Source organism: Hylobates moloch, unplaced genomic scaffold (genome assembly GCF_009828535.3).
Source record: "Hylobates moloch isolate HMO894 unplaced genomic scaffold, HMol_V3 SCAFFOLD_9, whole genome shotgun sequence".
Lineage (NCBI taxonomy): Eukaryota > Metazoa > Chordata > Mammalia > Primates > Hylobatidae > Hylobates > Hylobates moloch.
The window spans coordinates 77,236,851-77,263,821 of record NW_026652284.1 but is presented as its reverse complement, the minus strand read 5'-3'; the positions used below and the strand labels follow the sequence as shown (position 1 = coordinate 77,263,821).

At 38.1% G+C, this 26,971-nt stretch overlaps 1 protein-coding gene across 1 annotated transcript in view; it reads right to left on the bottom strand.

Moving 5' to 3' along the window:
- Nucleotides 1-26,971, bottom strand: part of CPQ (carboxypeptidase Q) — a 523,193-nt gene that overhangs the window by 83,009 nt on the left and 413,213 nt on the right. Inside the window, exon 7 of the mRNA XM_032760098.2 lies at nucleotides 7,698-7,899. Coding sequence (XP_032615989.1) covers nucleotides 7,698-7,899 — 202 coding nt within the window. The remainder of the gene's footprint in view (nucleotides 1-7,697; nucleotides 7,900-26,971) is intronic.

The window sequence follows — 26,971 nt, the reverse complement described above, 5'->3', positions numbered from 1 at the left end:
CATAGCTGTCAAGCAAATAGCAGTCAGTGAATAGCAAGAGCTCTGACTCATCTGAATTAAAGAGGTAAGAGGTAACCACCTACTGTAATTCTCTGTATAGCCTTTATCAATGTCTACTGTTTTTCTCTATTCTTAATCTATTTCTTTGTTATAGTCTGTATCTTCCCAATGTCCCACCCCTCCATCACAATGTAAACGCCACAAGAGCAGAGACCTGGTGAGTCTTTTTCATCTTCTATCCTCAGTGTCTAAACAGCGTTTGGTTTACAGCAGGCACTCAACACATGCTTGTTGATTAAATGAAACTGCCCTGGCTATTTAAATGAGGGCTTGAGGGTTACAGCCACAAATCAGAGAGGTTCCTTTTCATGTTCCCAGTAGGGCGAAGTCTGCCTTACCATGGAGCATCAATCCCTTCAAACATCACTGCACAGAGTGTTTTCACCATAAGGGAGGCACCCTTTAATTAGGGACAACAGGGGACATAGAACTGCTGGGCTACGCTATTCCATCTGGTGATTGGAAAATGCAGGAGTCCTGGGTCCAGAGGCTGAACCTTCGATTTACTTTACAGTACCATTCCTACTGTGTCCTGATGTCTCCTTTCTTAGAACATTTTAGAGGAAAGGCCTTTGCAAATATAGAAATGGAAAGTTTTAATTTAGTTCTGCGTAATGCCACATGAGGTACTGGGCAGAAATAAGCAAGATGGAAAATACGTGAAATTCTGAGTAATCTGTGTATTTGGTACTTCAACGTGGAGTCTGAACTATTACAGAAAAGATGACATAAACTAAAATATGATTTTTAAAACAACACAATATGCAATGAAAGAGGACAGCTTAATGAGTGATGTTATTACTAAAGTAATCATAACTTACAGTTGTGTCTTGCATTATAGTTAATAAACCTCATTGGCATTATCTTACTCTTCCTACAAACATGGATCCTGCTTATTCAGCATTTGAGTCATGGACATTTTGTTGAGGGCCAGGCACTTGTAGGCACTGAGAATTCTGCGGAATTCACAATTGATCACAATTATGAGAACAAGATAAGTACTAAGAGGAGAGGTGAACACAGGGCATTGTAGTAGTGTACCCAGGGGACATTTACTCAGACTGTAGCAGATTGCAAAAGGTTTGAGAAGGAAGAGAACAAGGAGCTGCATCATGAGTGAGTAGAAATTAACTGGTGAAAAAGACAGAATAGGGCAGGTCCAGTGGCAAGGAAGTATGAGAGCAGCAGGGTGTGCCTGGAACTTCAATTAGACTTGTACGACTAAGAGATGGATAGAAAGGAGTGGAGGAGTCTTTAGGGTTTTCTAGGTATACGGTCATATCATCAGCAAACAGCGACAGATTGACTTCCTCTTTACCGATTTGGATGCCCTTGATTTCTTTTTTTTTAATTACCATTTTCATTTGTTTGTTTCCATAAGTTATTGAGGAACAGGTGGTGTTTGGCTACATGAGTAAGTTATTTAGCGGTGATTTCTGAGATTTGGGACCTTGAATGCCATACTTGGTGAACACTTTATTCATACATACTCTGGAGACAGCAGGGAGACGCTGGAGGATTGGAAGCAAGGAGCAGGGATGATCAGATATTGCAGCTACTTTTAATTATTTACCCAATAGATATCATCATCTTTTCCCTAAAGAATCCCAGTTTTTCTCAAAAGCTTCTCAGGAAGTTGTTCTTCAGTGAATACTGGGCCCCACCCTATGCCTAGGAAGTAAAATTTGATCAGTATAAGCCAATCTAGGTAATTCCACTCTATCGCCACTGCATGATTTAGCCACAGACATATGTCACAATTTTGGCCATAATATGGAGTTTAAGAAACTTGTTTTAGGGCTTCTAGAAAACATTTCCTCACTCTTCGAAAGGGATATCTGTTACAGACATTCTCTCTTCCACTACTGCACAATGTATGAGAATGTGCTGCTTAGAGCAACTGCAGCCATCCTGGGACCACAAAGGGACAGGCCTGACAAACGTCTACATGCTGAGAATGGCAACATGGAAAGAGGTAAAGAACCAACGTCCCTGAAGTGGTTGAATGGCCAAATTATGCACTCTGTAACACCTGCTGCAAAGTTCTTTTTAAGCGAATTTAAAAACATCATCCCCTTACTGCCATTCTGACTGGGTCTTCTGTTTTATTTTGCAGCCAAAAGCATCCAGGTTGATATACTGATTTTCACTTTAGAAAGTTCATTCTAGAAGCAGTGAGTCAATTAGGTGAAAGAAGATTAAAAACACAGGTTGGGATATTACTAGGAGGCTGCTGTAGGAATCAGTGAGTTTTGGTGAGACAAGGTCTGTGGGGTGGAGAGGAGGGAATGGGTTTAAGAAACAGGAGGCATTTGGAGTAAACAGGACCTGTAGACGTTTGGCTTTATGTCCTGGGTGCTTTTGAGGTTTCTGGATGATGCTGCCTGCTAATGAGGTAGGGGACAGAGGAGGAGGAGAACACAAGTGGAGTCCTGGTAGAAATAATGACTCATAGGTTACCAGACCTATTTTGCAGATGAAATAACCAAGTCTCATTACTAGTCTGTGCTGTCTGTGAGAGTATGGATCTTATCTGTCTTTTTTTACTACTGATTCTCCAGTACCATACAATAGTTGATTAACGAGGATGCTTAATAACAAATAAATGAGGCTTAGAAAAATTACATCGTTTGCCTATATAGTTAGAAGTTTTGAAGTCAGAATACACACTCAAGTGCTCTAACTCCTTCCAATATACCGTCTACCACAAGCCACCACACTAAAAACAACAACAACAAAAAGTTGAATTTCAGATTCTGAAGCAGAGGAGTAAACTCTTCTTGGCAGATACAGAGTAGGAGTGGGTTCATTCTCTCAGGTCACAGTAAGAGGGTATTTAATTTTTTTTTCACCAATGCATATTTTGTGAAAGAGTTTCTAAAGAAGAAATATATTCAGGAAGGATGCACTTAGGGACATCTAAGAACCATGGATTATACCTCATTGGTGACATACTCAGAATGAAATAGACTCCTTTCATCCTAACCTGGAGCTCATAATTGGAGAATCAGGCAAAAACTTGAGATTTAAAGCCTCTCTATTATCTGGAGTGAATAGAGACTAGCTTAAATCCCTTTTAGGTCACTTTAAGTCATTTCTTGTATTGTCTTTCAAATTGTCAGGGAATAGCAGTTCACCATTTTATGTGTGAGAATCACTAAAGTATTCAAAGATATATCTTCTCTTAGTCTTTGCTCCTTTAAGAGAAATAATCCTTATTCCTCTAGGCTTCCCAATTTATATCATTCTCCCAATATTTTTTATATGTTTTTGGCTCTTAGTATCCTTTATTTTCTTCACATTCTTAAACTGAAGTATCTAAAAGCTTGTCTAGACAATAATTATTTCAATGTTTTTGTTTCTGCTAAGTCAGATTTATAAGAATTTAAATGTCTCCCAAAATTAAACCGACAGCTATGGAATAGGCAAAGAATGAGAAATTATTGACCTTAACCTCAAAGAACTGATCACTGCATACAGGCAGCAGGATGCACATAAACCCCTAGTGTTCCAAGAACAATATCATAGTTTGTAATTCACACGCCAGGTTGTGGGACAAAGACTTGAAGCGCGTTAGAAATTTGGAAAAGCAGTAGAGCACTACGGACTCAGGAAGGATTCATGAACACCAATGAATACAGAATGAGCCTTAAAGAGCATTGAGGATTTAGAGGGAAAGAATAGGAATATGGAAGGAGGTGTACATGGGAGAAGGCTGGAATCTGAAGATCTAGAACAAAGAGTTTATGCGGAAAGTACATCCAAGATGCTTTTTAAGAAAATCTTTTTTCTCCAAAGCCTTGTATTTATGTTGACAGTTATTCTGTCCATTATAGATATCATCTAGATGGGTAAAGGATATCATCTTTTCTCTCCCAAAGATGGCCGTATTATAAATTGATCCTTTTGTCTTCTATAATTAATGAAAGCAATGTTGAATTTTAATTCTATCTGTGTGATAGATATTTAATTCTATCAGTATTTTGGTAAATAGTATACATGGAACATTGGGGCCTAGTCATCACACAGTCACCCCAAATTATAGAAATTTAATAGGCCTAGAACATGGTAGGGACTCAATAAATGTTTATTGAATCAATGAAAGAAAAAAAGAAAGAAAAAAGGATGGAGTTTAGAAATATTATTTATCATTAATTTTTTAGAAGTTAGGTGAGAAGTTATTTAAATGATAACTTAATTATTATTTAGAATCCTACCCTTAGCTTTAAGCTATAATTTATCAGGCCTTCACAAATATAGGGTACACAACTGATATATTTTTACTTTTTTTTTCTTTTTTCAGACAAATTCATCTTCATCTTTTAGAAAAAAGATGAAGAACCCAAGTATGGTTCTTCATCCTTTTCTTTCTTTTTTTTTTTAGAGACAGATGGGGGTCTTGCTGTGTTGCCCAGGCTGGTCTTAAACTCCTGGCCTCAAGCAATTCTCCCACCTTGCAGCCTCCCAAAGTGCTGGGATTACAGGGGTAAGCCACTGCGCGCAGTGAGGTTCCTGAAATTTTCAATAGGTGACAAGAATTATAAGCAGTACCATTGTTTCTTCCAGGAATAGCCCAAATTTGAAATATCAAAGGATAACTCAAAAGTAATAGAAGGAAGACAACAGTAATTTGGTTCTGTCTTATAATGCTCTAAAGGAAATAAAACAGAATTCCAGGAAACATTTATAGTCATCTAAATGAGCTACTGACTTTATGTAAACCTTTCTGATCTTTCAGAGGTAAAGAAGGGAGTAGAACAAAGAATGTGAGAAGATGTAAGTAGTTATTTACAATAACAAACTCCTTTCTCCAGGGGTAAATCATTGTGGAGCAGGAATGGACTGAAATCCTTTGCATAAGCAAGAGCTGAGTAAGATAAACATTTTAGACACTGCCAGAGATTTGGAGACTTCTCAGCATTCCAGACTCCTCAGTGTTGTTGCATATTGTGAGAAAAGGGCCACCAGCCTTGAAGCCAAAATGGCTTGTTCTCAGGGTGACTCCCGCCCTATGGGCAGTATAGTCTTGGGCAAGTCATTTAACCCTTATGAGTCTGTTTCTTCATCTGCAAAATAGGGATAATGATAATTGTACCTCCTTCATAGGATGGTTGTATGGATAAAACAGTGTCTGCAAAAAGCCTAGGTACTTCCTACATATTAGGAGTTCAATACATTTTAACTCTTATTCTTTTTTGTTTGTTTGTTTGTTTTGAGATGGAGTTTCACTCTTGTTGCCCAGGCTGGAGTGCAGTGGCATGATCTCAGCTCATGGCAACTGCTGCCTCCTGGGTTCAAGCAATTCCCCTGCCTCAGCCTCCCAGTTAGCTGAGATTACAGGCTTGCACCACCACATCCGGCTAACTTTGTATTTTTTTAGTAGAGCTGGGGTTTCACCATGTTGGTCAGGCTGGTCTCGAACCCCTGACCTCAAGTGATTTACCCACCTCGGCCTCCCAAAGTGCTGGGATTACAGGCATGAGCCACTGCACCCGGCCTCTTATTAATTCTTATGCAACCATAATGGGCTCAGTCTCCCCACTCCATTCTATTAGGTAGAAATCAAATCTGACCTCACCTTACCATGGCAAAGACAGAAAACGCTTTCTTATTTTAGGTGAAAAGAATCAAATTAACCTGATCACTCCAAACAGAACCATTCTTATACAACATGTACATGTGAAGGAATAAAGCTAGAGCCAAGTCTCAATGATCAAACACAACAAAATAAGAAATAGCTGGGATGGGGAGGGACAAGTTTTTGTTCCCAATTCTGTCTTAGGTTTCAGCTCCTTACCTCACCTTGAACCACCCCCAGTCTGCACTGTCATTCACCCACAGTCTACCAGTCTTTTCCTCACAGCTACCACATAGCAGCTTATTCAGGGTTTCTCAATTTTTAAGATGTTCCTGTGGAAATATTTCAGGCCCAGGAAAAATCTAGAATTTCAAACAAATGATTCTATATAATTTAAAGGGCAGACTCTCTCCCCTACACTTAGATCATGTTTATCAATGACACGTATGTAGATAGTATTGGATCTGTCCGGAGAAGTACAGCATTGTAAATGGAAATGTTGCTTTCAGAAATTTCAAAATACGTTAACATATACACAGAACAAAGAACAAAGGAAAAGAATTTTGATGTTTGTATTAGAATAAAGAAAAGCTCCTTTTATTTTTAGTTATGAAAGATTATTATAAACCTTAAAACTTAAAATATGCCTTAAAAATCTGCAGTATTTCAAGAATAAGCTTTTTAAAAATCTTCAATCTATGTAGTATGTAACTATTGGTAAAATCTACTTTGCAGCCTGGAAAAAAAAAATCTGGAGTGAAGTAGGTCCAAAGACACTGTTATAGTACCTCTGAAATGTTTGTAGCCACAGAAATAGTTCTGAATACAGCAATGTTAAAACTGTTCAGAGGTTAGGCTTCCTATTTGTATAGTACAAATACAGAATAATTTGCAGATAGATCCTTTAACTTTTTTGGATTATGGATATAATGGTGTTGAGGAAGCAACCTCAGGTCACAAACACTTAATATCAGTAAACTTTTTCAATGGCCAGGCTTAGGTAACTTTGTGAAGTAGTATAAATTGGTCATCTTTAAGACTGTTCTAGAGTCCAGGCAAGGTAGCTCATGCCTGTAATCCCAGCATTTTGGGAAGCCAAGGCAGGCAGATCACTTGAGCCCAGGAGTTGGAGACCAGCCTGGGCAACATGGCAAAACTCTGTCTCTATAAAAAATACAAAACTTAGCCAGGCATGGTGATGCACACTCACAGTCCCAGCTACTCGGGAGGCTGAGACAGGAAGATTGCTTAAGGCCAGGAGGTGGAGGTTACAGTGAGCTGTGATCATGTCACTGCACTCCAGCCCAGGTGACAGAGTGAGACCCTGTCTAAAAAAAAAAAAAAAAAAAAAAAGACTGTTCCAGCTGTTCCAGCTTGTATTCCTGTAAGTAACCTCCTCATGTCCGCTCCCATTTCATAATTTCATCTCTGACCCCAGGGACTTAGGACTTCTCTTCAGGATATTCACATAATAAATCACTGCCCAGGGTAAATTAGTTTATGCTCAACCTCTTGCACAGGAGTCTTTGCATTAAGTTAAAACATGATTAAAAGGAAGTACCCCACCCTCAAGGAATCCATCTCTAATGGTAAAATTTCAGATACCACAGTGTTTTAATAGGGAATTATTTGGATCAGGGAAGTTTTTCTAGCACAGGACTAGAACTAGAAGGATATTAGTAGTAATATTTGCCTTCTACTCTATTTGTCAAATTTTGGTTATGAGATCATTTGTGCTATAATCACCAAAGATACCTCCTTAAAAAAACAAAACAAAACAATGGATTTTTAGGCCCAATTCCAGAATGACTAAATCAGAATCTCTGGGAGTGAGGAGCTTATAATTTAGAAAGAGTGGAGGGATACAGATGGGTAAACAAATACAAGGTGAGGACTATTATCCCAGTTTTGGAAATCATCAGATTATACCTTGAACAAAAGCTTGAGGTTTCCATGCACAACCTGGCCTACCAGTATTCATTGTGCTCTATTAAAACAGAAATTTTATTTTAAATTGTTGGCAATATATAAGGAACACAACTTCATCTTTTGGTCTTACCAGGCACTCCAGCTTGGATCCAAAAGTTGATGTCTGTCCCTTCTCCATGGCTCAGGACCTGAGTGATATTGAGGGGCTGCAGCAGGCTCATAACCTCCTCCATGATGGCCCTGGCCTTTTCACTGCCAGTGAATTGCAGCCCAGTGGGTAAGAAGGTTCCTGCGTCAGACTCCATCACCAGACTGTAGTTGGAAATATTTACCTAAACACAAGAGAAAATTGTCTGGTTCTTATCTGTTGCTTCTGTGCTTTCTCCTTGGGAACTATCAAACAACAATTACCAAATACTTTACCTCCTCACGGCTGTGCCAAAACACATGTTGCTGTGCCTGACTTAAGGTCTGGTCTGCATATTATCTAACCATTCTGAGATGCACAATTACTCAGCCTAGGATTTGCCAAACTCAAGAGTTGGCTTGAAAGGATTCAAAAAATATAATGAAGGGAAATATAGAGGCCCGTATTAAAGATGTTCAGTTATTTCTACTAGCAATAATATTCTTTCAACCAATTTTCTTAAGTGTTCACTGTGTTCCAGTATACAATTCCTCCTATGTGGCAGGGATCTCCAGATAGTATTAGCCATGCTCAGACAAAAGAAGGTATGCTCTATGAACTTATTTCTTTGCACCTCTTTCCTCTAAATAGATATTCTATCTTATTTTAATTGTGAGTTCTGCCGAAGCTTAAAGGCATCAAGCTGACAGGTTTGTCTTGGGGTTCTGATTTTGTTGTTGTTCCATCTGTTGAATCTCCAGGGAGGGAGGTAATAGAACAAGGTATGAAACACTGTTCTCCCTGGTGTAAAACCACAACACTCTAATTCCAGGCAACGCTGCCAGGCCACTAGTTCATAAACTCTTTCCAAATAAAGTCTGGTAAGAAAGCACACAGTTATTTCATGTAGCCAATATTGTCACGGCACGAATTTAGAATATAATAGGCTCTTGACAGGTTGCACAGTTAAATTACTACCCAGCCCTAAAACTTGCAACTTTAAGATCCTTCAAACTGGCCAGCTCATCTGTTTCCCAGGAGCCAACCACATCTTTAAGACTTACCAATTGCCACCTTGGTTGACTTATTCCCAAGCTATCCTTGGACAAACACTGCTACTCATTCCTCATTACTCACCTAGTAAAAAATCAATAATAACATTTGTACATTGCGTCCAGAGAGCTTTCACATTTGCAATCTCCTTTGGTGTTCTTTGGCAACTCATAAAATAGACAAAGCAGTATTATTAATGTTGCTGTTTTATAGGAAAGGATCTGACAATCAGGTAAAGTGATCTGCTCAATGTCATACAGCTGGCAAATGGTAGCGCTGGCTCTGAAAGCCCCTGCTTTCCAAGACTCCACACTACCATCACTAGCATGACACTGGAGGGTAAGCAATACTTGTTCTGCGTTTAGAATGATTTTCCACTTACATAACAATTTGGGGATTGCATAGTATTTTTTTCTAAAACAGATTCCATTTTACAATGATTGCCTAACCTTTTGCTCTGGAAGTGAATTTTAGTTATAAGGGCAAGAGCAGTGACAGTTTCTAAAGAAAGATGTTGCCGGCATGTACTGAATGCAGGGACCTGGGACACCAATATTTTTTGTTATCGTTAATGATGAGAAGGTTAACAATGCAGAAGTCCGTTCATATTTCTGCTCTCAATTCTAAGGGACTTGTCTTCATGGTGTTTTTCAGTGAAAGACCCAGGGCATTTATAATAAAAAATGCCACCTCAGCTTTTAGCTGAGGCTACTGCATTATGGTAGCATCATTAGAGTTAACAATATGCAAAATATTTGCATTAATGTCTTACATTCAGGGCTCATTTAACTAGTACATTGATGCTAAGTCAGCAGGTTGACATGTAATTTGGCAGTCCTAAGCCTCTTCCCTTGTATGCCCTGCCATACCCACAACCCTAAACTGTTTCCCTCTCCTGCAAAAAGGAGAAAAGAACATTCACAATATATCTTGCAAATGAAAACAGAATTGAGCAATCTTGTTTGTGAGGGTTTCCATATTGCAGGAAGATCCCATTCTTCCAACAAGAAAATCAGGCAAAGTGCTTCTAATCATGTACTATGTGGGTTAAAATTGGAGCTACGTGATAGGAAGAATCAATATCATTAAAATGGCCATACTGCCCAAAGCAATTTACAGATTCAATGCTGTTCCTGTCAAACTACCAGTGACATTCTTCACAGAACTAGAAAAAACTATTTTAAATTAATATGGAACCCAAAATAGCCCAAATAGCCAAGGCAATCCTAAGCAAGAAGAACGAAGCTGGAGGCATCACGTTACCCAACTTCAAATTATACTACAGGATTACAGTAACCAAAACAGCATGGTATTGGTACAAAAATAGACACAAAGGCCAATGGAACAGAGAGCCCAGAAAGAAGGCTGAACACCTACAAATATCTGATCTTTGACAAAGCTGACAAAAAAAAAAAGCAATGGGGAAACGGTTCCCCATTTAATAAAGGATGCTAGGATAACTGACTAGCCATATGCAGAAGTTGAAACTGGACCCCTTCTTTACACCATACAAAAATCAACTAAAGATTGATTAAAGACTTAAATGTGAAGCCCAAAACTATAAAAACCCAGAAGACAACCTGGGCATACCATTCTGGACATAGGAACTAGTGAAGATTTCATGACAAAGATGCCAAAAGCAATTGCAACAAAAGCAAAAATTGACAGATGGAGCCTAATTAAGAGTTTCTGTACAGCAAAAGAAACTATCAACAGAGTAAACAGACAACCTACAGAACGGGAGAAAAGTTTTGCAAACTATGCATCTGACAAAGGTCTAATATACAGCATCTATAAGGAACTTAAACAAATTTACAAGAGAAAAACAACCCCATTAAAAAGTGGGCAAAGGACATGAACAGAGGCTTCTCAAGACATACATGCGGCCAACAAGCATATGAAAAAAAGCTCAATATTACTGACGATTAGAGAAATGCAAATCAAAACCACAATGAGATACCATCTCATACCAGTCAGAATGGCTATTATTAAAAACTTAAAAAAGTACATGCTGGTGAGGTTGAGAAGAAAAAGGAACACTTATACAATGTTGACGGGAGTGCAAATTAGTTCAACCATTGTGGAAAGCAGTGTGGCGACTCCTCAAAGACCTAGAGACAGAATTACCATTCAACCCAGCAAGCCCATTACTGGGTATATACCAGTTAAGGGGGAATAGAAATCATTATAAAGACACATGTATGTGTATGTTCACTGCAGTACTATTCACAATAGCAAAGACATGGACTCAACCTAAATGCCCATCAATGATAGACTGGATAAAGGAAATGTGATAATATACACCAGGGAATACTATGCAACCACAAAAATAATGAGATCATGTCCTTTGCAGGGACACGGATGGAGCTGGAGGCCATTATCCTTAGCAAACTAATGCAGAGATGGAAAACCAAACACCACATGTTCTCACTTATAAGTGGGAGTTAAATGGTGAGAACACATGGACAGATAGAGGGGAACAACACACACTGGGACCTACCAGAGGGTGGATGGTGGAAGGAGGGAGAGGATCAGGAAAAATAACTAATGGGTACTAGGCTTAATACCTGGGAGAGAAAATAATCTGTACAACAAACTCTCATGACGCAAGTTTCCCTATGTAACAAACCTGCACATGTACCCCTGAACTTAAAATAAATGTTTTTAAAAAGTGGAGCTAGTTAGCAGTTTGGCTGTTAGACCCAACATTAATGAGCAGCCTGGTGAGTTGGACACTGCCCTGGACTCAGTCTGTTGTATTCCTGACTCAGCAACTGATACACTGGGCTACCATGGCGGGTGAATGGCCTCTCCCTCTGTCCCCAAGTCATGTTACCTTGGTCCTTGGCTTCTGCATCTGTAGGTTGGGACAAAAGCTTGAATAATGAGCCTGTCCATATGAAGCTTCAAGCACCTTTAAAGAAAAGGCCTTTAAACCAAAGCAAAAGTGGTTGCATGAATTGAAAACCAGGGCTTCTAATAATGTGTTCATTAAGTGCTTCCTGGTCCTCTTTAACTACAAATGAACAGATGTTCTAGGGACAGGGGACTTCACAGTTTGTGAATGCCATTGTGCAATGTCACAGGATGTTGACAGGAATGTAGAGAATAATGTATAAATAAAGAAGGTTTCAAAGGTGCCCTAGTCTATATATGTGGCAGCCATTTTAGCAGAGAAAGCAAGAGTGTGGGCTTCTGAATGATCCAGACTGGGTTTGACCCTCACATCAAGCAATCTTTAGCTGTAATGAGGATGAAAATGGTACCCAGCTCATGAAATTGTCAAAAACAGTACATCGTAAAGGCTAGGGCATAACTAGCACTTGGTAAACAGTAGCATTACTGTTGTTACTGTTCTTGGCACTGAGCATCAACACTTCTCAGATTTTCAAGGATGGTCCCAATATAAGCCCTTCTGTTAGCTGATTACAACGATGCTAGGCAGCATTTCTGCGATGTTTCCTACGAGCCAGACACTATGTGTAACGTCTTACAGCTCATCCCATGAGTGTGCATGATCATTCTTTAAGTGCTCTTATATTTCTCATCTGACAGATGAAGTAACTGAGGTTTAGTCAGGTTGTCTAACTTTCCCATGGTTACCTAGCTAGTTAAGTCGTGCAGCCAGAATTCCAACTCAGAGGAATTCCTTCCACCTCCTAAGCAGTGCTCTCAACCTCTCCACTGCTGGGTCTCCTGAAAGTCACTTCTGTCAGGCCACAAGTCCTCACTTTTAATTCAGAAGTACGAAGACTGTAGTTAAATGTATAGATTAAAAACTTTTTTTCATGATCACAACACAAGGTATACTTGGACAGAAGTTGTTGTTCCTGCTAAAAAAGTAATTTGTTTAAGCCAAAAAAGAAATGAAAACAAAAACAAAAATCTCTTGCTCCACAATTTGATTCTAAATAGACATAAAAAGCCTAAAATAATAAAACATCTTTTCAAGCCAAATAAGACAGGATGTGTAGATATCAGTAAACCAGAATTCTGGCATAGGTATAGAAATGTTTGATTTCTATTCGTGTAGAACTTTTTTAGTTGCTGCTTACATGACGGCAGCGTTCTATTGTTTTCTATTTATATATAAACATCTCCATATGTTTTCAATAAAGAACTAAGAAAACAAACCACCCACCGTCCATGACACTGCTTTTTCTCTACATTTATGGAGTCATTATCTAATTGTTAGCACATGGTGAAGGAGTTGGGAAAATGTCTCTGCACAAAGAAACTGGAATGAATAGCTGTGTCACTGGCCTGTTAGAACTGCTGCTTCTGAGGAATATGTTGTCACAAACATCCTTATTCCTTAGTGTGCTATGTGTGGGGACACACTCAATGTAGATTTGAAAAGCTGATTATAGCTAGTGACAGGGAGCAGAGTAATGCTAATTTCACCCAACCCATTTTAGCACACGTAACAAGATATTCATCCTCTTGTTTATAGGGTGTAGGAAGAAACCAGCTTCTAGAGGTTGAATGCTTTATTGCTGAGATAACAAGCACTGATTGAGACAAGCTGAGGCACATAGAAGAGGAGGCTGAGCAGCTCAATGATAAACTCAGATATTATCTGTAAACCCCCTACTTTGTGCTCTAAAGAGAAGCAGCTCTTCATTAGGAGCCATGAAAACTGTCATTCATTACCATGTAATATATGTAATGCAATGTAGAGGAATGCTCCAAGGTAATCTCTTATGGTCAGATCATAGGATTAGTTAATATCTGCTCAGGGTTGAGGTTTCATAATTTTGTCTTGTGGTACAATCACATGCTGTAACACTTCTGTTCCTTTTTTTAAGGGTCAGGCTACTCTGCCAAAGAACAATTTGGTAACCATTAGCATTCTTTGGGTGCAACGCAAGATTCAAAAGAAGAAAAGTGTTTAAAATACATATTGCATGTTTTAAAATACTTACTTCCTAATATAAACACAAGGATGATGTTTGTGTTTTTTGCTTTTATAAAATTCTAGGCTATTTTTCAGAAATATAGACCCAAGTTCAATAATAGCTCCTCTCTCTCCAAATTTGGCTTCTTTGTTTAAAAGTTTTTTATCTTCTCATAACCTAGAAAAAATAACCTATGAGACCACCGTGGAAAAATAAATGAAATAAATGTATTTTCTCATGTTTCTCAACATGTCTTTGATTTTGACTTAGAGTGACATTGAAGTCTCAAGATCAAGAGGAAAGAAAAGAGACTCCTAACTATTTGAATTAATCATGTAGGCTCCTCAATTTACTCCTCAAAGAAGTAAACTCCACACTGACACAGGGCAATCAATTTTAGTAACTCTTTCTTGTCCTGTAAATGTAAATATTTTACAGATTAACGGTGGTGATGCTGTTTGGTCAGGTGGTAGGCTCAAAACAAGTTCTCAAAAGCAAATCATCTTACAATGCGTGTGCTGAGTTGCTGCAATCCTGTTTTGCAATTCTACGAGTGACCCTGGAATTCCCAGTTTCTGTGGATGAAGGTGATTTCTTTACAGAGCTTTAGCTCAAACAACTAACATGATCGGATGATAGGTAAAGAAGTTTCTGCTGTGCAAAGTAAAAAGCTAGCCTTTACTTTCTGGTCAGATCTACCCTGAAGTTCAGACTTTTCCTTTTGACCTTTACTTTCAGTCTCCAGCACTCAGTTTTGAACAGCTTTGGGCACCCAAGGGAGAGCCAGGAAAGGGATGATAACAAAATTATTTTATTTGATAGCTCAACTGGCTGCAGCTTGGGGAAATGGGCAGTCTTGGGTAAGTTACATTAGTACCAAAATTGCAGACACAGCAGGAAACCTAACACATGCAGGAGCCTCTGTGGATCTAACCTTCTTCTCACTCCACTCCTACTTCTCACTCCAGGTAGCCACCATCGTACCTGGAGACAGGAACAGAATGAGTAGCCACTGGAGATCCCTTTCCAGACCTATCATTCTCTGTGTGTGCACACAGGTATTCTGTTCTGAGACAAACCTATGTTTTCAGGCAGTCCAATGTTTGCAATGTCATTTGAAGCACTCTAGATCTTAGTGAATTCTCCTCTTGTGCTTGTTAAGGCCCGTGGATAACTCTTAAACTTCCCTAAAACACACGATCCCTGCATAAATGACACTACGGTAATAACAGTGAGCCAGAAGGCTAAAAATGTGGCATAAACATTAGCTAAAAAGAGTAATTTTATTTGTATTATACAGCAAATCTGACTGCATTTGATATGCTTTTTTAAAAAATGCAATATCCAGGATATTCGGTAGATATGACTTAAAAAAGGCTTACATAGCAAATTAATATCTATTTCAGCTTCTAATTTTATTCTTTCATGTTGAAGCAATATAATAATAATAGAAGTAGTGGGACTCAAGAGCTCACAATTAAATTTTGATTCCTTTAATGCTATATATTGGTCAAGTGTTTTATGCTACTGGTTTCATGTTCGTTTCAGTATGCAGTTGTAGAAGAGAAAGCGCCAACACAGCTGGCTTTGTAGGAGCAGACTTCCCTGCCTTTTTCATTCTCTATCCCTCTCAGTCCCCTCTTCTAACAGGTTATCTGTCAGTCTTTCCTGTTATACCCACCACACTACTATTCTTCTCCAGGTTCAAAAGGTAACAACTAAATTGCCTGCCTGAAGAACCTTTCCTTCATTTGACCATTTTCCTTTAATACTGTGACATGCTAAATAAACTAACACATAAAGATGTGTTTCTTGTTTTTGATGGCATTGTTGTACCAGCCAAGATAGTGCTTTCTGGTTGACCTCTAATGCCCTTCTCTTGGTTGGGAAGACTGCAGCAGCTTCTTCAAGTCCCTTTCTAAGGTTATAACTGACCGCTAAGTTCATCTACCTATAAGTAGACAGGTTATTTAAAAAAATACAGTACTCATCATTTTCTTGTCCTGCAAAAATACACTACGCTATACTCTAGAACCCAAATATTTACTCAATCTTAGGGTGTATCATATTAAAACCCAATTTGTGAATTTTTCTTTCTCTAGGCTACAGACAAGCACTTTCAGCATTTCTGGATTGTGATAATATCCACATATGCCTTATTTGATCAAGTACTCTTTACAAATATTAGTAAAGATGCTAAACACAGCTTTAGAAATAATTATATTTTCTTAGGCAGGCCTTTCCTTCTTCTTTTTCAAAAGAAAATTAGCAGGTTTGAAACCTTATGAAAAACGAAAGTACCAAAATATGAACTTCAGGGCTCCTTGGTCTGCTCAAGTGACTTCATGCCCTACTTCTGCCCAAGCCTTCTGTGACTACCATCCATACCCCTCCCTAATTTGTTGGCCTATTGCACTTCATTCAATTTTTTTAATACCTGCCTTGCTCCTGCAAAAATTTAAGGCTTACTACAAGAAAATATCCTCATAACTGTACTAAAAGAGTAGGTAAATGCACTAGAACCAAGAAAATGCCATGAACACAGGAATCACGTGTGTGGATCTCTGCCATATCTCTAGATTAAATAACAGAACTAAGCACATAGTAGGTGCACAATAAATGTTTAAGGCAAAGGAAAAGTCACAATTTGGAACATTTTGACATAGCCTCAATAGCAACTTGAGTATGTAATTTAGCTCTAGCTTGTGGCTGCCAATGTGAGAGGTGATTGATGTATTACTGAGCTCTCATTATCTAGGAAGAGAAAGTACACCACCGTCTCCTTGAAAAAAGCAGTATTTTTTTCTAGCGCTCAAGTCTAAGAGGAGTAATTACATGGCTCTTTATATGAGGAACACTGGACAAAATAATGGACACAGTCTCCAATAACAATTTTACAAAAGATGCAGAAACACTTTTCCTAACACTATTTCTTACATATTGATCCTCAATTAAAGCCAAAAGCAAAATATTAAGTCACATTTCAGTAAATGTATTTTTTCAGGAAGCAAAATGTATTTATTCAACAGTTCTTTTGACATAAACTTGAGTGATAGGGTGACTATACATTTTTGTTTGCCCTAGGAAGTCCCAGTTTACATCCACTGTCTTGGTGTTAATTAACAGAGCCCCCTTTCTCTTGCAAACATTTCCTGGTTTTAATAATAAATCATATTTCCAACCTACATATGAGGGAACCTATATATGAAGATGACTAAGATAGGGTTGCTTTCCTAAAGGAGGGGAGAGTTTACCAGCAGAGGCAATAACTGGCTAATACATTAAATGCAATGAGTTCTATGAATATGTACAAAGAAGGGAAAGCAACTACTGAAAAATGTTGGCAAAAGCTTGATAAAAGAGGTGATGTTTGGCCTCAGCAAATACCCTAGATCGAAAGTTTTCCCATGACAGCAGGGATCTTGTTAGTTCATCAGCATATTCTCAGAACCTAGCTAACAGGCACTTGAAAATACTTGTCAAATGAACAAATGACTTTATTCTAAGCATCCAACTAACGTCCAGAATGTAGCTTTCCAAGAGAGGATCAGAGCTTAGGTAATCTCTAAAAGGATAAATATAAGCATGTTCTGTAGAGTATCTCACTCTCAAACATTAGTTGTCCCTCCTAGAATTTTTGTAGGCATTAGCAAAAAATTTAAATTGGAAACCATTAGTGAGCATCAAATTTCAAACCTGTGATGGAGCTGCACTTGACATTTGTTTACTCCTGGAAATGCTTTCTTCCCTTGGCTTCTGGAACCTCAGACTCTTGGCTCTTTTTATGCTTTACTGGATGATCCTTCTAATTTTTCTTGGCTGGTTTTCTCATCCTCCTGACCAATAGACATTGGGGTGCTCAGAAACAGACTAAAGGCCTCTTCTTTTCTCTATCACACTCACTCTGTTGGAACCCTTATTTAGGCTCATGGTTTTAAATAAATCTGTATGGTGATGAGTTCCAAATTCATATTTTCATGCATCTCCTGAATTCTATACTCATATCCCACAGCTACTCAGTATCTCCACTTAGATGTCTAATTGTGTACTAGTTTCCTATTGCTGCTGTCACAAATTACCACAAAGTCACTGACTTGTAACAACACAATTTGTGTGTGTGTGTGTGTGTGTGCGTGTGTGTGTTTTGAGATAGGGTCTCACTCTGTCACCAAGCCTGGAGTGCAGTGGCATGATCTTGACTCACTGTGGCTTTGGCCTCCCAGGCTCAAGCAATCCTCCCACCTCAGTCTCCTGAGTAGCTGGGACTACAGGTGCACCACCACGCCCAGCTAATTTTTTTGTGTTTTTATAGAGGCAAAGTCTCGCCATGTTGCCCGGGCTGGTCTTGAACTTTTGGGCTCAGGCGATCCACCCACTTTGGCCTCCTAAAGTGCTAGGATTATAGGCATGAGCCACTGTGCCTGGCCTAAAAATTTATTCTCTAACAGTTCTGGAGGTTGTACGTCTGAAATAAGCCTTACAGGGCTAAAATCAAGGTGCTGGTAGAGCTGGTTCCTTCTGGAACTCCTCTCTTGCTTGTACACCCAAAATGCAATCTATCAACAATCTTGTTGGCTCTATTTTCAAAATAGACCTACTCTCCAACAACTTCCCGTCAGTTTCACTGTTCTGACTCAGTCCAAGTGACCACCAGCCTTCACCTAGAGTACTGCAGTAGCATCCTGTCTCCCTGTTTCAGCCCTTGCCATCCTTCAGCCTATTTAAAAAATGGGTGAAATGATCTTGGTCAGGGAGAATCTGAAGGCGAGAGTTGAGTTATTATTTATTTGGCTTTATGACTAAAGAAGCCTCAAGTTGTCTACAGAATATGGAATTGAACCTCAAAAAGGCTGAACAAGTTAGCCACAAAACTGTCTCTATCCAATTACATCAGCTGACTTATTGAAGGAAAGGTGGTGCATCCAATGGCTTTAGGAACTGGTGGCAACAGTAGCCCTGAAGAAAGGAGAGAGGGGAGTGAGACATCAGGAGGAGGAAGAAAACAGTTCAGAGAGACTGATTCCAGTGAGGGTCATGATGATGTGATAAAGGAGGCTTGTGGAGAATCCAGACCCTAGGACAAGGTGATCTTCAAGATGAAGAGACAGAGCCTCTAAGGGCACTATATTCCCTGGAGAGCAAAACCAACAATCACAGCATTGAAAACATAGAAGCTGAGTTTCCACTGGACAGGGGACAGGGGTGTTGTGAGAGGGTAACTATTATTTTCCATTCAGACGGAGCATTTATATGAAGAAAACTCCATGCCTATGGCTATCTGTAGACTTCTCCCCTGAACTCTACACTTAAAACATTTTGTTATTTCAATAACTTTAGGGGTACAGTGGTTTTTTGGTCACATGGATGCACTGTATAGCAGCGAAGCCTGGGATTTTAGTGCACCCGTAACCCGAATAGTATACATTATACCCAATAGGTAGTTTTTTCATCCTTCATTCACCTGCCATTCTCCCCTTTTCTAAGTCTCCAGTGTCCATTATACCACTCTGTATGTCTTTGCGTACCCGCGACTTAGCTCCAACTTACAAGTGAGGACATGTGGTATTTGGTTTTCCATTCCTGACTTACTTCACTTAGAATAATGGCCTCCAGTTCCATCCAAGTTGCTGCAGAAGATATTATTTCACTCTTTTATGGCTGAGTAGTATTCCGTGGTATGTATGTACCACGTTTTCTTTATCCACTCATCTATTGATGGACATTTAGGTTTATTCCATATCTTTGCAATTGTGAACCATGCTGTGATAAATGTACATGTGCAGGTGTCTTTTTGATATAATGACTTCTTTTCCCTTGGGCAGATACCTAGTAGTGGGATTGCTGGATAGAATGGTAGATATACTTTTAGTTCTTTGAGGAATCTCCATACTGTTTTCCATAGAGGCTATACTAATTTACATTCCCACCAGCAGTGTATGAGTTCCCTTTTCACCACATCCATGACAACATCTATTGTTTTCTGATTTTTTAATAATGGCCATTCTCCCGGGGGTAAGGTGGTATCTCATTGTGGTTTTTATTTGCATTTCCCTGATGATTAGTGATGTTGAACATTTTTTCATATGTTTGTTGGCCATTTGTATGTCTTCTTTTGAGAAATGTCAATTCATCGAACTCTATACTTTTTACCAAGCTGCCTACTTGACCTCTCCACATGAAAGTCTGATATCTCAGACTTAACATGTTCAAACCCATACTCCTTATCTCCCCCTTTCCCCCTGCCTAACTCCCCTCATTTCAGTTGTTTGGGCCTCAAACTGTCAGGTTACACTTGACTCCTCTCTTTCTCTCATACTCAATATGCAATCTACCACCAGATCCTGTTGGCTCCTTCCTTAAAATATTGTCTGCAGCCTGACAACTTGCTGTGCCTTCCACAGCTATCATCTTGTTCCAAACTACCCTCTTGTCTTGCCTAGACTATTATCTTTCTTCCATTCTGGTTCCCCTTTAGTCTGTTCTCAACCAAGCAGCCAGAATGATTATTTTAGAATGTTGATTCAGATCATGTTTCTCCTATGCTCAAAAGCCTCCCATAGTTCCAACCTCATTCAGAGAAAATGGCCCATGGGGCTTGACTCTGCCTGGGCTTCTTTATATTGACTTCTTGTCCTACTGCTTTCCTTTCACTGCTCCATTTCAAGCACATTGGCTTCCTCCCTATCCCCTGAATGTCAAGCATGGCCTCCAGCAGCACCTTTGGAACAACTCTCCACCTTCTGTAGAATGCTCTCCTCCAGACATCCATGTAGCTCTCCTCTTCTTCCTTTCAGGTCTTAACCAAATATTACCACCTCCATAAAGTCTGCCTTGTTCCCCTCTATCAATCAAAAATTAAAACAGCCCCTTCCTCATGTACCCTATCTCTGCTCCCTGTTTTATTTTTCTCCTTAGCAGTTATTTTCATCTAACATACAATTTTACTTATTTATCCAATTTATTATCAGTATTGATTCACCAGAATGGAAGCAAGATGAGGGCAGACCTCAAAACACTGCCTGGTACTTAGTAGGCTCTCAGTAAACATGTGTTGAGTGAATTAATAAATATATGCATGTATGTGTGTGTTTAAACACATATGTGTGTATATTTGTATATGTGAACCCATGCGAGCATGCAACTAGATGCCATTTTGGATGATGGTGGTGGTGGTGAAGATAATGATGATGTTGATGATGATGATGTGGTTACTTATGTTGGTGATAAAATAACATCAGTTTTTCAGAATCTGTTTTCCTTTTTAAAAAAATGTTCTCAAGAACACCTACAGTTCCACAATCAATTAGCTGAATCTTTACTGTGTATGTGATAAAGCACTTAATAATATACAAATGTTTACAACATCCATTATAAGTGCTAAAAACAAATACTTTCCATAAGGATATATAGAGTGATAGTGATTTTTTAAAAAGTGGCCATAAATTATCAAAATACAAGTGAAACTTCAAAGGTCCCTTCAATAATGGAATAAGATGCTCTTATTTTGGAGGCTAAGTGGCAAAATCTCCTTCTTCTCAGGTGAAAACAGGGCTGAATATATTCTCAGTAGACTTTATGTCATCATCATTTTGCTATTAAAGATGAGACTCTCCCATATGTCAGACTCACCAAAATAACATGGCCATTACTCAGGAGGAGAAGGGGATGAGCAACAGTAACTGAACTGACAACATAGAATTTAAAAAATATTAAATATATAATATTTTAAAACTGTATCTTTGTTGTGCTAAAGTTAGCACATCATGAGGCTTATAATGCATGTGTAATCAGTAAGACTCAATTACAGTAACTAATAAATGTGTCCTGGGACTACTTAGATCTTTAACAATCGCGTCACATATTTTGTAAGTTTTAAAGTATTCAGGCAAGATGAGGAAAATAATAAACAGATGAGGCAATTTAGCTTTGAGAAGAGTTAACATAATTTAATGGGTATAGTTTAGATAAAGAGAGGCTAAGGAATTATAGCAATTACTGAAAAAATCCAAATAGGTACCTGTATTGAACTAAGGGAGGTGAAGAAAAACAATTTCCTTCATCTGGGAATAGTAATAAGTAGCAGCAATAATCACCTAAAGGTAGAAGAGGAAAATAGCTATGGTAGAAAATAGCAGCAAATATGTCGGGAATAACGATCATTCTGGGGAGCCATGTGAGGACCACTGATGGGATACTGAACACTAGAAATCCTCAAGGTGGGTTGAATAAAAAGCATTAGTCAGGCACTCAGACCTCTCCTCCAGTTTCTCTTTGGATATCTGTGTTCTCCATCAAGGGCATCATTGGTGTTTAAAGGATGTGCAAGTGACTAGGGCAACCATGCTGAAAAGGTTGTCAGTCTCAGAGAGGGATGGACACTACAATCCCCACCTCTATAGTGATTGCCACTGGGGAGCAAAAGGAGGTGATGTACAAGTGCCAATGCCATTTGATGCACTTCTCAGCCATAAGGTAAATAATATTAGGCAAGTTACTTAATTACTCTGAGCCTCAGTTTACTCATTTGTAAAATGGGAATAATAGTTGTTTTGCAGGTTTATCCTAAGGCAGGAAGTCCTAACTGGAGTCCCTTGGGGGTTGATACACTTGGAAGAGGTCTGTGAACTTGAATGGGAAAAAATTACATCTTTATTTTTACTAACCTCTATGTAAAATTTAGAATTTCCTTTAATTATGACTGTAAGCAACAAACTTCAGTAGTATTAGCAAAACCTGTCACTTCGTTGCTGGAAGAAATCATAGATCTTTTCATATCACATTAGACTTGCTGCAGAAATCTCTAAGTATGTTCATCATTGCTTTGATATCATAGTCATAATTAAATAATCCTTCAAGATCTTGTTTAATTCATTTGGAAAACCACATATATAACTATATCGCAAATTTAGCTTAAAATTTTTGGTAACTATATTTTGACAAAATTCATATCCTTGTGATACTATGCATTTTATTTTATGCATTCAAAAATATTATTTGAAAAGAGGTCCATAGGTTTCACCAGATTATCAAAGTGGTCTGTGGCACAGCAATGGTTAAGAACCTCTGTCAGGCAAATGGTAGCTTTATTAGTAAGGTAATAATGGTGATGAGGACGATCATTCATAGTGTTATTATTATTAAACTCAATGGAATTAATTTGCCCTGGACATGTGGGTTGGAGTACTGGTTCTGTCACATAATAGCTAAATGATCCTGGCAACCATTAATCTCACTGAGCTTCACATCCTCATCAAAAAGAAAGGCCTATTTAATAGGGTTGTTCTGAGGATTATATAAATTTAATATATTTATTCAAAGGGCTATAATATACCACGCTATTCTGTTCTCTTGAGACATTGTTATTACCAACAAAAGTAACTAATAAGTAGAGTAACCATTACTTAAGTTGCTATGTAGGCCAGGACACTTTTGAGAGTGAAAGGGGATTCTATCAATGATTATGTCAGGACAATGGGTAGAAGCTGGACTCTCAAGCAAATCAGGACCAAAAGGCTACTTAAGTACAATTTTTCTGATTTTTTTGAAATGGGGTCTTGCTACGTTGCTCAGGCTGATCACAAATCCTGGGCTCACACAATCCTTCTGCCTCAGCCTCCCAAGTAGCTGGGATTACAGATGTGCACCACCACGTCTGGCTTGTTTTTCTGATTTTTTGCATCTCCTGTTTCTGCCACTATAAAATTCAAAAGATAAAATACCATATTTCTCTAAATGTAAGAATCACAGTATTCTCCTTTTTTAACATTTTGGAAATTGGAATGTATCTTGTTATTGATGCATTCCATAAGAAACTTACCAAATTCTAGGCAAAGAAATAAACATATTCATTGTATTGTATTCATATATTCATTGTCATTGTTTGTCCACATGCAAACTTCATCACACAGAAAGGGCCCTGGATAATGTATTTTACACTTCACTTATTTACACTGGTATCAACGCAGATCATTAAATTTTAAATTACAGTCCATAATTATTGATTAAAATTCTTCATTATATTTTGATGTACACAGAAGATTGATTTTCATGTGTGAGGCAAAACAATGAAAAACAATAGAAATCACCAAATCTTCAGAATAGACTCTAGAGTGTTCAAGGTGAGCAAAGACTGGTGTAGCCAGCCATGAATCATGGAGGCCTCCCACTCGGGTACTGAGCAATTTGCCAAAAGCTCCCTTAGAGTTTCAGGAGAAGCTATATGGCTTATAGAAGTATTAAAATTAAAAATAAAGTGTAAAAACTTAGCCAAATTGAAAGTACAGAGGAAAGATGCATTCAATATGCCTTGTAATAGGCTGCCAACCACAAGGTACACCTTTAGCACCCTGTCAAAACAAGGAGCATGGGTGACACAAAGTGGCCTGGCACCTTAATGCCAATGCTTCACTGCTAATGACCAAAGGGTTCAGAGACATCTGCAGACTCTGGATTGAAGGTATCTTAGACATAGATTTATTCTAAAAACAAAAGTGTTGGGCACTGTATGATACTGTCAGTTTAAAAACCCCTGTGCATTTAATGTAGTTTTATTTTTCCTGAAAATTTGTATTAATTTTAATCGCACCGCTAACAATTGACGATCCTTAAATCAAAGTAATGGAGAACTGAATACCTTCTAACCCAGCTCAGTGTGTCACTATTGAGTTTCCACTCCCCTTCCTCAAGCTCTACTATTTTCTAGTTTAAATTTGAGAATACAATTATTTGACATTCAGTTGTTCTAACTGGGGAGATGTTAATGGTGGTTGTATTTTAAAAATAAAAGTAAGTTTATTTCACTGTTATTCATAATCTGATTGCTTTGAACCACATTTAAGAAAAGCAGTACAAGCCAGACTGTCACAGCTGGCAGCTCTGCCCTTTGACATCCTTTGGGTCTCCTTCTCAGTAATAATATGCTCACATAAATATCGCTGTCCTATCTTAATGGTAAAATATCAGCTAAAAGAAGGAGGTGTATTATACATATAAATTTAAAAGGCATTTTTCACCTAATCAGAGTAGTCATAAGAAAAAAGCACTTCACTCCACTTGAAAATTTCAATATTAAAGCCAGAATTGCTGGTTCTTATAAAGATGATGCTAATTTATTACTTCACACGTCACTTCCATATAATGAAATAATTAGCTGGGAAATTATATTTGCATTCTCAACACTTTTGTACAATAGGAATGTCAGTATAATTAGGCATTAACTACAATTTCAGAGAATTGAAGGTAGCAGCTTTGTGTACAAGTGAATACTTTTTTTCCCTTCATTTGCTCCATTCTTATCTTGGTGATTCAGAAAAAGATGTTTAAACAGAGCCTTTCAATGAAAGCCATCACAAAAGTGTGCCATATTAGGGTAATTGCCTACAAGATGAGAAGATAGAAATCTTTCTGCCAAATTCTTTGGAAACCAATGGGCTTCATGCCTTAGGCACCAACAATTTGTTAAATTTTTGAATATGTCCTTCATTCTCATTTTCCGTTCCACCTCTGTTGTATTAGGCTTTGGCAGCTTGAGCTCTCTAAGAGGGGCAGCTCCTGATCACAGCCACCTTTCATTGAAGAAGAACAAACACCAATCCATTCTGGCAGGTGCAGTTTTCCAATACATTCAGAAAACGGTTTGGGAAAGAAAGTATTAACAAACTGAGCTCTCAACTGTGAAGAAAAGAACATGTTAAAGGTTACAAATAGTTTTATCTCCTGAACAAGGAAAGAATGAATTAGAGTCCACTTTTTTAGAAACTAAAACAAAAACAGTGTTAAATTATTTGTGCTTTGAGTTTAGTTTGCAAGTAATATTTAAATGTCTCTTTTGCAATTCAGAATTCATCCCATCTCCCAGGCATTTATCCTTCCTTAGTGCTTTCATGCAAGAACTACTAAGGCAACTGGGATTAAGGGACTTTAACTTTTGGAGACCTACAGCTACTTTCTTTTATAATTGCTCCCCCAATCTTCTAAATTGTATCACTTTCTTTTATAATTGCTCCCCCGATCTTCTAAATTGTATCCTTCAATGAAGAAATTACTAAGGAGACCTGGCCAGGAATAGTCTCATTGTCCGATAGTGTTAAAAAAATACTGACACACATAAAATCTCTATCCTTAGAGACCTTTAAATATAGCACAGGTAGGGGTCCATTCTGGTGTATCCCTGTCCTTGGTGTTTCGGGAATGGTTATCCTGAAAGAAGAAAGCCAGACTTGATTTTTGGAGGGTCTTCACATATAGAGTGTTTAAGCTCTATACACATGGGAAAGATATATAAACAGACATATACACACATTATTTCCATCTCTCAAAGGTTAGGGTTCTATTCTCACTTTTATTTGAAGATGAAGGCAGTGGGAAATGTCCTAGGGTAGTATGTTAGGGTGCCTCTGCTCTGAACGTAGTCTTTTGAATAGTGAAATGATTTTAACATTTATTATTATTAGAAATAGTTTTTCATATCATTAAAAGATCTCTTTGAACTTTTTAATTTTTTCTGTATTGTTTAGCTAAAACTTTACCTAGAAAATGCCCCAAACTAAAGGAAAATTACACTGACGACTGAAGTGTTGTTGGTTATTTTTTAAAAACTCATTGTAGCAGGATTTATAGAATTAACTTCATGAACAAATACAAATATTTATTTTTATACCGAGAAGTGTGAATACAAAATATTGAGAATTACTAGTGACAACTGATGTATGCATGGTTACACAATATCCTTTGGCCATTGTATAGAATTGATACCATGCTATATGTGTTTTAAACTAAGCACCTTGAAGCAACTTCTCCTTTCATCTATTTATATGTTACTGATTATCCAGCATTCCTAAATATACTGCTGTGTATGTACTTCAGTTTATGACAAATTAGTAGATATCTACATTTAAGATGGTGACAGAGAAGTACGTGGTCATAGAAGTCATGGCTGAAGTCCAAGTTCAGGCTCTGCACTTTATGGGCTGTGCTATGCAACCTTGGGTACATTCTTCACTTCTTTGACCCTCTGTTTCTTTATGTGTGAAATAAGGAAAACAGTACATGATCTGGCAACAACCAGGGTCATTACTATCATCAGTGACTTGATGTCCACGAAAGCGTAATTTATAAATGATCACATAGATGCAAGAGATTATAATGCCATCTTTTAAATGGTGAGAACTTGTTACATATTTGTTTGGGAAATGGGACCTTTCAGAATTCTTGATGGTTTCTTTTCTCTCTGTAAATCTATCAAAAAAAATCTCTAGTACAGAATTTTCAGATCTAATAAAAGGAACAAATTACTTTTCCTTACATGGAAAAAATGGGCAATTTTCA